The 14,430-nt window shown below is 44.6% G+C and overlaps 2 protein-coding genes across 2 annotated transcripts; both read right to left on the reverse strand.

Annotated features, from left to right (window-relative positions):
• Positions 1-771: 771 nt before the first annotated feature.
• On the reverse strand, positions 772-3,097 carry LOC119281930 (cysteine-rich receptor-like protein kinase 10). Its single transcript, XM_037562328.1, has 3 exons — positions 2,580-3,097; positions 2,074-2,490; positions 772-1,035 (listed from the first exon to the last, which is right to left on the reverse strand). Exons 1-3 carry the CDS (start codon positions 3,061-3,063, stop codon positions 902-904), a joined length of 1,035 nt encoding a protein of 344 aa, XP_037418225.1. The 5' UTR covers positions 3,064-3,097; the 3' UTR covers positions 772-901.
• A 5,922-nt stretch (positions 3,098-9,019) lies between these two features.
• On the reverse strand, positions 9,020-11,874 carry LOC119278024. Its single transcript, XM_037559373.1, has 2 exons — positions 11,267-11,874; positions 9,020-9,419 (listed from the first exon to the last, which is right to left on the reverse strand). Exons 1-2 carry the CDS (start codon positions 11,808-11,810, stop codon positions 9,343-9,345), a joined length of 621 nt encoding a protein of 206 aa, XP_037415270.1. The 5' UTR covers positions 11,811-11,874; the 3' UTR covers positions 9,020-9,342.
• Between the last annotated feature and the right edge of the window lie 2,556 nt (positions 11,875-14,430).

The following is a 14,430-nucleotide window of genomic DNA, read 5'->3' on the forward strand; positions in this document are numbered from 1 at the left end:
CATTTTTACTATCATCACCATTAGTACGATCAACATTATCGCTACCATCCCACTCACTCGTGTCCAAAAACAGATCCGTAAATCCAGTTTCTTTATCCATTGAATGATCTCACAACCAACACTGCAATATTATAATAAAAATTGATCTATTAATTTTAAATCAAATTAAATGTACTACGATCATACAGATGAGAACTTCTTATCTAACAAGTGATTGCACATAATTATTTACAGATACAATTTTTTTTGACAAACTAGACGGCTTACATGGCATGCACGTGCACTTCGGCCGGCCTGGCGTGGCTGCAGACGGCGAGGACGTTCTCGGAGAGGTTGATCACGGAGTTGCGGGTGGCGACGGCGTCCACGTAGGCCACGTCACCACGAAGACCTGCACGGAGGCGACATCACGTACGGCGGGCGACTCCAACAATGTCCGCGCCGGCCAGATCCCGGGTGAAGACGGGGAGAATGGTCGGCGATCGGCGGGGAAAGGCGGCGATCGGCCGGACGGGTAGACATTGGAATTGGCAGCGTGATCACGGCTAGATCGGCGGGGAAAGGCGGCGATCGGCGGGTAAGGGCGGCGATTGGCGGGGCGGGGCAACATTGGAATGGGCCGCGTAATCAACGCAGGTCATTGGTAAAAAAATTCGCGCGACGGGGAGAGGGTAGATGCGAGCCGGCCGTATCGGCTCGAGCCGTGCGCTCGGCTCTACCCGTATGGGCACTTTTAACAAATGTGAATGGTCTCTCCATAATACATATGCTCAACCATCCGATTATTACATATAGTTTCAGCCTCCAACTGATTTAAAAGAACCAATAAATGGCCCAAATAAAACACACATTGTTCATGAGCATTGAGAAAAAACTAAGCACAAATTCTTCTATTAGACACCTACCCAAGGTTTGCGAAGATGTCCATGATCGTTGTCTCCAAGATATGACATGCCCATCCCATTCTTGTACTGTTCTCCTCGTTTTCCGCAACAACGCCCACGGCCTGGTCCACTGTGTTCCCGTGAAGATCACCTACACACATGGATTTTTTCAAAAAAAATGGTAAAAAACAATATCATTTCAAGTTGGCCAAATAGCCCAATAGTATAAGGTACGTGCCCCAACCAGAACTTGGGTTCTCATTTGTCCTTTAATGTTATTAGCCTAATGCTACATTCTCTATTTGTCTTCAACTGTTCATATAGAACTAGCTAACTAATTCCTTTTTTATAGATCGAACTAGCAAATCTATGCATGAAACATGTGAACTTCTTAGTGTAGAAAAATGTTCAGGCCCCTTATAATTTTGGTTTGTGTTCGCTACTGATCTGGAGCCGGCCGGGTGAAAAGGGACTGTTAAAAGTAGGTGTTATTTGTAGTTTTGTACTATCATGATTGGAGATGAATAGATTGAAAATTTCTCATGCAAAAAAAAGTAGTGGAGGCAGGATCTTATTCACAGTAATCAACATATTGCTGGTTCTATACGAGAGCTAAAGATTAATAACGATAAATATTAAAACAAAAGTAGTAGTTACACTATAGTGACCGTGATGTGTATCACATAATGAGCTAGAAAATAAATTTTGCATCACATATACATACTTTATACTCTACTACCTCCGTCCGGGTTTATTGGTCCCCATTGTATTTCATGCTAAATTTTGACCATAGATTAAACTAACAAAATGTTCACGCATGTCACCAAACATTATATTTTTGAAAACTATGTTCAAATACAAATCCAATAAAATAATTTTTCTTGACATGCATTAATATTTTGTTAGTTAAATCTTTAGTCAAAATTTGGCACAAACTACAAAGGAGACTTATAAACCAGGACGGAGGTAGTATTACTGTATATACAAAGTATAGCATCCTAATCAATGTTCTTTTGCCAAAGATCATGGGTGTTCAACTGAATTTGGGACTGACAACCTGTAATGTTACTCGAAATTCGGTCGCAACGCTCGGTTGTGAAGTAGCAGGTGATGTAATTTTGTTCTTTGAAATCTTGTGTGTGTGTGTGTGTGTGTGTGTGTGAGAGAGAGAGAGAGAGAGAGAGTTTACTACTGGGGTCGCCGTGCTGGAACTGCTCCATGATGTCGTAGTCATGGAAGTAGAATTTGCACGCGCCGCCGTCAACCACGGCCTCAGCCTGCCTCTGGTACGGGCACAGCCTCTGCGCCTCCCGGAAGGCCAGCGCGATGCATGCGCTGCAGTCCGCGGACTCAGCGTCCGGGTGCCAGGAGCAGTAGGCCGACACCACAATCCGGTTGGGGCTCTCGCCCGCGCTTTCGCTGGATTTCGCATTCAGCTTGGCGGCAATGGTGGCGGCGAGATGGCGCAGGGTGGCCTCGTACGCGCTCCCCGGAGCGTACGTGCCCATGTCACCGCACATGTGACTGGGCGTCAGGGTCATGCTGTCGTCGGAGGCGGGCCAGCCGTCGGCCGCAGCAACTAGCGCCGGAAGGAGCTCCGGCGGTGCTAGCAGGATGAGATCGTGAGAACCGCGGCGGTGGCCATGCCATGGCCGGAGAATGAAAAGTATTGGGAGAGATAGATAGAGAATTTACTGCTGGGGCCGACGTGAACGAACTGCTCCCTGATGTCGTAGTCGTGGAAGTAAGCCTGGCACGTGCCGCCGTCGACGTCAACCACGGCCTCAGCACTCCTCTCGTACGGGCACAGCCTCTGCGCCTCCTGGAAGGCCAGCGCGATGCAAGCGCCGCAGTCCGGCGACTTGGCGTCCGGGTGCCAGCAGCAGGAGGCGTCCGCTGCGACCAGGTTGGGGCTCTCGCCGGCGAAGTTGCCGAAAGAGCACTTGCAGGATTCCCCATACCTGGAGGATTCCGCATTCGCCTTGGCAGGAATGGTGGCGACGAGATGGCGTACGTTGGCCTCGTACGCCCTGCCTGGAGGGTACTTGCCCATGTCGCCGCACGAGTGATTGGGCGTGAGGGCCAAGCCGTAGTCAGCGGCGGGCCAGCGGCTATCGGTTGCGGTGGCTAGCATCGGGAGGAGCTTTGCGAGCAGGATGAGGACGGCGGTGGTGGCCATGGCCGGAGAAAGACAGGGATTTGGGTTTGATTAACGGGAGAATGATGCTCTATATGGCGAGGTTAAACGGTACTCCGTCTCACAAGTAGTACTACTATATACTCCTATATTTTGGATTAGCTGAGCAGAGCTCTTGTCGACCATTGACTAGGAGCTACAGTTAATTGAGGTGTTCTGAGTTCTGAGTTGCAAAATATTGGTAAATTGATTGGCTCCCAAGTAACATGTTCTGAGTTGCGCAGTATTCAGTACCTACTTCAGTAGTTTATAATACGGAACTGAATATACGTTGGCATACATGACCCGATCGACGCGAATCTTTTGACTTTAGACCACTGATTTGCCTGTCCATGTGAAGATTGCGCGAAACTGAGAGTTTGAAGTTAGCTTAAGGCCCTGTTTGGATCCCTCCGGTTTTTCAAAATTGGCTTTGGAAACTGATCGAATCCAAACCGACCAGTTTTTATGTAAGATTCCAATGGCAAACAACCCTTTTTATTTTTATTTTTATTTAAGATATAGAAAGAGCTAGTTACGGAGATCCAACAAATTTCACTCATTGACCCGGATCTATCCAACGGTCTAAGTCGCTCCAATGTTTACCATTAAAGACATTTAGCACTCTTCACTAATTAATATCATGTCTAATATCAATGTTAGCATTAATCAAGTAACTATATCCTACCTCGTAATAACAAGCAAATTATATCCCTAATGTATTAATGTGTAATACAATCAAGGTTGTCAGAATCGTGATTTTATTGTACGATTCCACGACTTTACGATCCACACTAACCCCTCTAATTCTACTGTTTTAGTTAGTAGAATCTACATTTCTACAGTTCTTATAGTTAACATTCTATGATATGTGATCCTACAATCGAAACTCCAACCCAATTCATAATCGCGATTCTGACAACATTGTATACAATATCTTGCTTAATAATAACGTGCATTGCACATACACGACTGCTAGTTTTTTTTAAGAACCCAGAATGTGGTTTAGCCTAGCTTTTTTTTTTGTCACCCAAAACTCCAAAATATTCTTTAGAAAACAAGTGAATTTGCCCACATTTTCCCCTAGTCTCCTCCCTCATCTTCCCCCACACTCCTAGACTTTCGGCCACATTCTTTTTTGAACACACTCCTCCTTTGAGCCATAGTTGAGATATAAACTACTTACCAAAAATAGGATGAGCGCGCAAAGTCTCCATGCAAGCACCCTCAGATTTTTTGGAACCTTAACCTTCCAAAGCCGCCTCCAATTCTATTCCTCATCTTTTTTGTTTGATGATTCAAGCCCTGTTCTCTAAGCTTCTAACTCGACCAAATCCATCATACAAATTGTCCCGAACAATTGGGCTCCAAGAAGCTGAATTCTCGAAGCTGAGCTCGAGAGCAGTGCAAAAACTTGGAGCGAGGTTGGCCCAGCTCCACCGAAACAAAAATCTAGAGTTTGCCCGAATTACAATAGAAGTGTCATCGCCAAACATAACGATTTGTTCCCCTCTCCCTAAAAAATCCTATTGCTACACGATCCCAACACTTGGATTGGTACCAGGCCTCCCTCTCGACATCTCCCCTACTCGTCCCGAGCATCTAACCCTACACGCCATCGCGACCCTCGCTGCCATGCACGCCACCACTTCGCCCCCGGACACAGCTCCAAGCCATGGCAGATTAAGTTGTTCCAGGCCCATCCCCTCCGGATCTGATGACGCAGCCCGAAGGATGCATCGCCAAGACTAGGACCGATGCACCATCCGCACCAGCAAGACATGGCCCCAGCCCCGACGCCATTGACGTCGGTGCTCCCATCGCCGGAGTCCGGCTCATCTTGTGATCCCCCATGTCAAACCTTGAGGTGAGCTCTCTTTGCATCTTCCCTAGTCTCTGCTACATGATGCCATGGGAGTGCTACTGTTAATGGAGATGGCAAAAAGATCATATATGTGTATTTTAGATTTTTAGTACTCCTCTGTTCAAAATCATAATATGTTTTGGATATTTGAATATGGACTACGTACAAACTGAAGGAGTGAACAAACGCATCAAAGCGCGTCTATATACATCAGATTCAGAAAAAGTTAGAACAACTTATAATTGTAAATAGAGGCAGTATATTAGTAAGACCATATTGATGAGAGTGGATTTTTGGAACCCGGGTGTATTGGAGGACCTTATTTTAAATACTTTAAAAATCACATTTAAGGTTTCAAAAAATTCTGAAAAAAAATATTCTACGTGATCATATGGATGTATATTACACATGTGTAAAGTTTGGTGATGAAATAAGTAAATATGCGACCTATACAAAAATGACAAAATGGTGATTTCCAAATAGTGAATAATGGATGCACTGTTCATCTCTAAAATCATGATTTTGTCATTTTTGTGTAACTCACATGGTTACTTATTTCAACATCAAAATTTACACATGTGTAATATACATTCATATAAACATGTTGATTTGTTTTCAGAAATTTTTGAAACTTCAAAATAACTTTTTGGCGCAGTTCAAAGAATAGGGCTCCAATGCACCCCGGTTCCAAAGTGACTTTTTGCATATTGATCTATTTCTATGTGGTACTGTTAATTAGTTAGAAACATTCACATGCCATATTAGTTTCAAACTTTTTGAGGAGGACCACCCTATTTTCAAATACTAGATCTGATGCTGAATCCAGCCACCATATAAGGTCTTGGGCGGTGAGCAGCCACCGCCGAGCCGGTCTCTAGTGGCCTGGAATAGGCGGCTGCCTTAGGAGGAGAGGTTACTGTTTCTTGGCCTTCTTTCCTGCTCCCCAATCAGCCATGAAACTGACAAGTGTGACCACCCCCGGCAGCGGCAGCGGCTACCACTCATCGGCGAGCTACTTACTGGAGTTGGAAGGGGTTTGCCTCCTCCTCGACTGCTCCGTCAAACTCTCAGACCTCACAACATTCGCCCCTATGCCACTCGACACGGATTCCGGTGACACATGGGAGCTCATTTGTGTGGTGTCCTACTATTGTCGCCATTGCCAAAGAAGGTGGCGTGGATGTCATGCTCGTATCGTCCACCACGGGGATGCTTGGATCCCCTCCCTCACCCAGCTCCCAAGCTTCGCAAACACCAAGCTGACTCTCACATCCTTGCTACCCTTTGATGCATAGCACCCTAGCTTGCAAAAGTATCTTTTAGGCTGCAACTTGTGTTAGGAATTTGAACGATTATTTGTTTTTTTTTCTAGTGAAGAGGGCTTTTACATGTTTGACATGTTAATGCATGATTTTGGGCTATTCAATAGTCGATAGCTATCCAAATCATCTGGAATAAGAAGAAGCCTATTGCATGAAAAATCTGATAGTCTGAAAGGTAGATGAGCTAGTTCAATGTTTTTCTTTGAGAGAAGTGCATATTTCAACATGTTGTGGTCTAATTTACAACCCTGAACTCCAATACTCTCTACACCAGAACCGCGAACTCTTAAAAACGGCCAGGCCCTACCTCCCTTGTTGACTGGTTTTGACCCAGTTGACCATCCAGTCAGCAGGCCACGTGAGGAAAATACTAAAAAAGATTAAGGGAAATTAAAAAAATTGTAAAATAAAAAACCCAGGAAAAATACTTTGCTTTTTAAAAAAAACATAAAATTCCAAAAAAGAAAAGTTCTAAAAAAATAGAAATATTGTAAACCCAGGAAAATAATACTTAGCATTATGGGAAAGTTTCAATTTTTTGCGTAATATAATAAAAAATTAGCATCAAATTACATTTTCTGCCGAATTTATTGCCGAATTTGTTCAATTTTTTTCCGTAAAGAATAAAAAATTCTATAATGAAGAAAATAATACTAAATCTTCTGGGGAAGTTACAATTTTTTGCTTAAAATAATGGAAATTATTGAAAAATTTCATATTCGGCCTTTTTTCAGTTGTCTCAAGCATTAAATTATTGTCAAATTTCAAAAGGTTTTTGTTAAAATAATGAAAATTATCATCAAATTTCCATTTATAGAGTTTTTGAAAAAAAATTCAAAAAAAGCATTGCTTATTTTTTTGGATATTTTAAAGTTTTTATTTTTCTGGAATTTTTTTTAAAAAATACGTGGCTTGTTGACTGGATAGTCAACGGGAAGGCGAGGGTTGAATCGCCAGTTTTAAGAGTTCGGGGTCGTAATGTAGATGGTATTGATGTTCACAGTTGTAAATTAGACTAGGGCAAGAGTTTGAGGTTGAAGTATGCGGTTCTCTCTTTTTCTTTTTCTTTGGGGATAATTAAACTCCTCGGGATAGCACTAAGATGTATAAAATGGGAAAACAGGGGCATAACTATTGGACTTGATGTTTTATTTTAAGAAAACAATGAAAACAATTCCACTCCTATATGAATCCCAAAAGCGTGCTCATTGGTCTTCCTTATCTGGATTGCAGGAATTAACATCCTTAAGTCCCTTTACTGCAAAGTGGACCTTAGGAACAAGACCATCGTATTCTATGTTAGGAAAATATTTCAAGAATTTTCATTATTAATTTATTCATTTATATATCTTTCAATTATAAACTAGTTGAACTTGTGAAAACAATAATTAATATGATATATTATTGCCACATAGGGTATGATGTCAGCTATGAACCCTAAAAAGTCAAATAGTGGGGAATAAATGAGTCAAATTTTGCATTGTTGATTGAAGAATGGCACATAGCGTATGATGCGGCTATGGACATTACTAGGAGAAATGCAAAATACAAGAGGTGAACCGGCCCAATTTAAATAAGGTAGGGAGTAAAGAGTCAAAATTTTACATTGTTGGTTAAAGAATGACAAACTGCTTATTTTCTTATTTTTCTTATAGAAAACAATTGTAGCCCAGTCCTTCGTAGTGGAATAATCTAACAGGTGAGTTGACTTACAAAATCTACGATTTGTAGTCAATGGAAATATAGTGGACACAAATGGCAGGAGACCGCCTATTTACCATTCAGTCAATTACGCGGTCGGGTTTCTCAAACTCAGCTGGTACTGCATTGATCTGTGGGTATTTGGATTATTTTAACAAACTAGTCAGGAGAGTTGCTGATTATATTAAAAACAATAAGTAAGTCTATAGTCGGCAGTGGAATGAGCGTCCTCCGTCACAAGTGGCACAATGAAGAGAGAATTGCTCATTAAGTACACAAGATGTGGCCTCCACAACATTATCTCCGTGCAATAACACGATGTGCTTGAGACAAAACTCAAACTGTGTCAACAATCTGTTCGTTTTAACATTACATGCTTGAGCCAAGCTAACATAGATACCTGGCGATGGCGGGGCCTATACCCCTGGCGCACCTTTCCTAGATGAAAAGGAACATGACACAACCGAGCCCAGTTTTATGAAACAAGATCACGACAAAGACATCAAGATGGACTCTCCAACAAAACTGACCTATCTTGAGCAACGGCGGATAACAGGGCAGCAGGGCGCTCCCGGACTCCCCGCTCTCAACTACGCGACGCACCATGGATCCCTCTTCGGGCCCGTCCATTTTTAGGGCAGGGAAGAAATAAGATGGCACTGCTGCCATGTATCGAGGTAGCAGACGAAGTATCCATGAAATGTGCTAACAAATAGATGGGCCGCAACTGGAAGGAGGGAGGTCACAACTAGGCCATTTGGCTGGCTAATTAGCCAATTTACGCGTATACACAATGAGCCACCCAAGCAACGTGCCTCCATATATAGCCCAGCTTAGGGCATGTACAATGATTCTATCTTAGGAGTGCCACATAGGATAAATAATGAGGTGGAGGAGAGAGAACTCATAAGAAAAGACTTGTCTTTTCTTATTTAAGAGAAGACAAGAGATGATCTCTTAGCACAATATGTCTCACCACGTTTTTAGGAATTGCTAGTTATTGAAGATAAAGGCTAAGAGATGACCCATTGTAAACTTTTTTTTGTCATCTTTAGATTACATGCAAAACTTAAAATAAGAATATCTTATCAATCATTGTATATTGCCCTTAGCAAACGTTGAATCCTAGAGTTCGACGTTCTCCCCCCATTCCCAATTTTCTCACCTTCAAGCTCTTTTAATAAATGGGAATGTTTTCTCCATAATGCATATGCTCAACCTTCCGTTATTACATAGTCCAGCCCGCAGCTGATTTAAAGGAACCAATAAATGGCCCAAATAGAGCACACATTGTTCATGAGCATGGAAAGAAAACTAGGCACAAATTCTTCTATCAGACATCCATCCAAGGTTTGCTAAGATCTCCATGATTGTTGTCTCCAAGATACGACATGCTCATCTCCTTCTCATGTTCTCCTCATTTTCTGCAACAACGCCCATGACCTGGTCCGGTGTGTTCCACCGAGGATCACCTACATATATGAATTTGTCCATTTAAAAACAATATCATTTCAGTTAGCCAAATAGCCCAATATAAGGCAGGTGCCCCAACCAGAACTTGGGTTCTCATTCGTGGGTTAATATTAGTGAATCGACCTTTACATATGCGAGGTAAATGAAAGGGAGGGCAAGACCAAAATGTACATGTACGGTTGTCCAAACTGGCAATCTACAAATGTAGTACACTTTAGTAGATTATATTTTGTCAAAATAACCACCACACCTAACAAAAGATCTTAATCCTTGAAGGTATTTTACATGAGCGGTTTTAACATGGTCACTCTTACCTTCTTTTTTCAATTTTAACATGGTCCCTCGTACCTCCTCTTTTCATACCGGAGGTAAGAAGGTAAGAGTTACTCGGACCCACTACTTAATGAAATCAATTCCCATATCTATTGTATACTTTTATCTCTCGTGTGAAAAGAGGAGGTAAGAGGGACCATGTTAAAACTACTCCCTCGCCAAAAGAAAAGAAAAACTGCTTTCTAATTTTATCACAATCATCTGGATCTTCAACATGTCCAAAAGAATAATGACATATTTTTCAAGATTAAGCAATACTTTTTTAGATAAGAGGCCTACGGACCGGCGTTAAATTAATGACGCCCTTCCAGCTGAGGACATGAAGCCCGAAAAACAATGCAACACAATACAACAAGTGAAGCGAAATAAAATTTCCGACAAGATACATGGATGCCTAGGAGCAGCAACACAACTCAAACAAGTAAGAAAAAGAGACACTGAGCCCTCATACATGCTCGAAGCACCAATGCTGTGAATGGAGCCGGCTCGAAAGGGGATCACCGACAAAGGGGCTATGGCACTGCCATCGCCTGGGTGCCCAGCAAAACCAGCGCCATCTTGTTCCATCGTCAGAAGAAGCCCCCAACTAGCTCCTCGCCCCGGCTCGAAGGGCGCCGTACCGTCGGATGATGGAATGCTCACCACCCTAGAGCACGAATGAAGACTGGCGCCAGAGCACACCACAGGGAGGTCTTCGAGCACAACCGCCTCGCCGAACCACGCTCCTCAAGAGCACCATCGTCGATGCATGGACTCGACACATGGCGAGAAAAAGCCGCCATCTACAGAGCTCACCCTGGTGACCAGTAGCAGAGGACCTTGCTCACTTGACGGAGCCTCCAAGAAGGATACAACGACATATTGCTGCCACCGCCTGGTCTGGAACCTTCCAGACCAAGGGTTTTCACCTCGCCCCCCACACGGCCGAGACGACACACAAGCACCCGCGCAGCGACACCCGTTGGAACGATGCCGCCGTGCCCACTGTCCGGAGCCGCCGCTCTGACGACCGAAGAGACTCAGCCTCACCCACCACACACACATGTCGTTGGGCCGCAAGCACGCAGCCGGCCGCCCCCTCTGCCGCATAGCGCAACCCTGCCACCCGTGCCCCCAAAGCTCGCTCCTTTCAACCGCACGAAGACGAAACCTAGATCTCGGCTGCCAGGCACCCAAAATATGCAGCCACGGGGGCCACCAACAAGAGGGGCCTTGCCCACGGAGGCCATCAGATCGAAAGGAGCACACCGGACTGGTGGATCCAGCACCCGGCGGCAGCATGGGCCCCAGCCATGGCCGCCGGCCATCAGTGAGGAGCCGCGCCACCAGGACTAATGAGGGCACACGTCAACACGAAAAGTTCAGGGAGTTTCATTTCGGGATATGCTCCATTCTCTATTTGTGTTCAACTCTTCATATAGAACCAACTAACAAATTCCTATCCTTAAAAAAAACTAACAAATTTCTTTTTGTGTAGATCTAATCTGTGCGAGAGAGAGAGAAAGGAGTTTACTAGTGGGGTCGCCGTGCTGGAACTGCTCCATGATGTCGTAGTCGTGGAAGTGTGCGCTGCAGTTGCACGCGCCGCCGTCAACCGCGGCCTCAGCCATCCTCTGGAACGGGCACAGCCTCTGCGCCTCCCGGAAGGCCAGCGCGATGCAAGCGCCGCAGTCCGGCGACTTGGCGTCGGGGTGCCAGGAGCAGTAGCCGGAGGCCACAATCCGATTGGGGCTCTCGCCGGCGTCGTCGACGTAAGAGCGCCCGCACGCGCCAGCACCGTCGCGGCAGGACTTCCTATAATAAGAGGAGCCGCTGGATTCCGCATTCGCCTTGGCGGGAATGGTGGCGACGAGATGGCGCAGGGAGGCCTCGTACGCGCTGCCCGGAGCGTACGTGCCCATGTCGTACGTGCCCACGGCCACGGGCAAGACGACGCCGCACTTGTGACTGGGCGTGAGGGCCAAGCCGTAGTCAGCGGCGGGCGAGCAGCAATCGGTTCCGGCGGCTAGCGCCGGGAAGAGCGATGCGAGCAGGATGAGGACCGCGACGGTGGCCATGGCCGGAGAAAGACAAGTACTTTATTTGGGTTCGATTAACGGGAGGTTGGCGCTCTGATCTGTGAGGTTAGTCAGTGTATATATTGTGGATTAGCTAAACTATTAACTAAGAGTGCTTGTCGACCGTTCACTGCGAGCTACCGTCTATCGAGGAGTCAACATCTGCCAGCTGAAAATTATAGGTAGATTGGCTCTCAAGTAAACATGTTCTGAGTTGCCCACTATTCAGTACGTACTTCAGTTGTTTAATAGGGAATCTGAATATACGTTGGCATACATGACCTGGCGCAAATCTTTGACTTTAGACCAATGATTTGCCCTGTCCATGTGAAGATTGCACGGAACTGAGAGTTTGAAGTTTGCTTAAGGCCCTGTTTGGATCCCTCCAGTTTTTGAAAATTGGCTTTTGGAAACTGATTGAATCCAAACCGACCAATTTTTATGTCAGATTCCAGTAGCCAACCACCCATTCTTTTACCCTAAAAAAAAGCTACCCATTCTTTGAGAAACCCGGAATGTGGCTCTTTCTTAAATGGATCGAGGTAGCAGATGGAATATTTTAGTGAAATGGGCCAACAAATAGGTTTTTTAGGGATAAAGGATACTTTATTGATTAAATGGGAAGTTCAAAGGAATACAAAAAGGGTCATGTGGATAGCCTACCCACAAGTGGCGACCCTGGTTAAGAGAAACCAAAAATTTAACCAAGCTATAAGCTTCTTTGTTGTATCCCTACCTTCGAAGATGATATCCACTAGTAGAAAACAGGGCTTTGGTCCAGGCCTGGCCAGCCCATTAGTTCCGGTTCAGTCACGAACCGGGACCCATGGGGGCATACGTCCCGATTCGTGAGCCCAGGGGGCCGGCCAAGCCTCGTGGGGCATTGGTCCCGGTTGGTCTGGACCCTTTGGTCCCGGTTCCAGGCACAAACCGGGACCAATGGGCCTCGCTCCTGGCCCACATTCATTGGTCCCGGTTCATGGCTGGAACCGGGACTAAAGCCACCCCTTTTGTCCCGGTTCCAGCCACGAACCGGGACCAATGAGGTGGCTATATATACCCCTCGCCCACGGGCAGAGCACTCCACTGCTCTATTTTTCTGGCCGGCAAGGGGAGAGCTTTGTGGTGCTCTAGCTCACCTTCTATGCACATGAGGTGTTCGATGAAATGCCCGAGCCATACTACTTAAGCTTTCTCCTCTTCAAGCTCGACCTCCAAGCTCCATTTTCCTCAAGATTTGTCTAGGTTTAGCGGTCCGTCATGTCCCGTCCCCATCTTCATCACCGTCAATCGCCCGCGCCGATCTCGTCGCCGGCACCACCGTGGTGAGCCTTTTGTTCTTATCTTTTTTCTAAAAAAAATTCTTACTTGTATGATTAGATATATACTTGTCTAATTTTCTTACTTTTACTATTGCTTGTTATTATATGGTGCGATGGTGTTGGCATCTTCCCCTGTCGGCCCTCGTCCTGTCTATGATTCGGATGTGGTATATATTATCTTTTATAACTATTTGGTTCATTTATTGTTTATGACAATTATGCCGACCAACATGACATAGATTTTATTTATCTAGGAGGTATGTGAACCGTAAATTCCAACCAACCATATTATCGAGAGGTTAAATTTAGTTGAAGAAGAAAACAATTACTTGAAGAAAAAAATAAAAAAATGGAGGAGGAGAAGATGATATTGGAGTTGCATGTTGCGGATGTCGTCGATGATCACAAGATCAAGATTGATGCAATGCGCTTGAAGATTAGAAAGATTAGAAAATATGCCATTCATACCGAGACTTGGTATAATTATGCCAATGGATCAACTGTACCTTGGTTGTGATTATGATCGAATTTGTTGTTGCATTGAAATGTTTTACATAGTTTCAATATATGGTTTAATTAGATGCTCTGGAGAGCTATATGTTGTTCAATGAGAACTATGTATGTACTTTGGTTTTAATGTGATGATGAACTTCTATTAATTTGGTCACTTATCTATTCATGATGTTCTATAATGGTTTTTGACACACTTAATTATATATAATGCGCGCAGATGAACCGGCAATGGATGTACGGTGACAGACACACCTCCGAGTACATTAAGGGCGTGCATAATTTTCTCGAAGTGGCTGAGGCAAACAAACAGAATGGTTTTATGTGCTGTCCATGCCCTATATGTGGGAATACGAAGTCTTGCTCTGACCGGAAAATCCTTCACACCCACCTGCTTTATAAGGGTTTCATGCCACACTGTATTGTTTGGACCAAGCACGGAGAAATAGGGGTTATGATGGAAGACAACAAAGAAGAAGAGGACGATGACAACTATGTGCCCCCTAAATACGGTGATGCTGCAATGGGGGAAGCTGAAGATCAATAGGAACCAGACGATGTGCCCGATGATGATCTCCGCCGGGTCATTGTTGATGCAAGGAGACAGTGCGAAAGTCAAAAGGAGAAGCTAAAATTCGATCGCATGTTAGAGGATCACAAAAAAGGGTTGTACCCCAATTGCGAAGATGGCAACACAAAGCTCGGTACTGTACTGGAATTGCTGCAATGGAAGGCAGAGAATGTTGTGCCTGACAAAACATTTGAGAAGCTACTAAAAATATTGAAGA

This window comes from Triticum dicoccoides, chromosome 3B (genome assembly GCF_002162155.2).
Source record: "Triticum dicoccoides isolate Atlit2015 ecotype Zavitan chromosome 3B, WEW_v2.0, whole genome shotgun sequence".
In the NCBI taxonomy this organism is placed as follows: Eukaryota; Viridiplantae; Streptophyta; class Magnoliopsida; order Poales; family Poaceae; genus Triticum; species Triticum dicoccoides.

Excerpts from the sequence above, each read along its gene's own strand:
- LOC119281930 (XM_037562328.1), bottom strand. The coding sequence starts at position 3,063 with ATGGCCACCACCGCCGTCCTCATCCTGCTCGCAAAGCTCCTCCCGATG. Across the intron at positions 2,491-2,579 it reads CGTTCACGTCGGCCCCAGCA|CACCGCCGGAGCTCCTTCCG; the intron begins GTAAATTCTCTA and ends TCATCCTGCTAG. Across the intron at positions 1,036-2,073 it reads CCAGCACGGCGACCCCAGTA|GTGATCTTCACGGGAACACA; the intron begins GTAAACTCTCTC and ends CCATGTGTGTAG.
- LOC119278024 (XM_037559373.1), bottom strand. The coding sequence starts at position 11,810 with ATGGCCACCGTCGCGGTCCTCATCCTGCTCGCATCGCTCTTCCCGGCG. Across the intron at positions 9,420-11,266 it reads CCAGCACGGCGACCCCACTA|GTGATCCTCGGTGGAACACA; the intron begins GTAAACTCCTTT and ends TCATATATGTAG.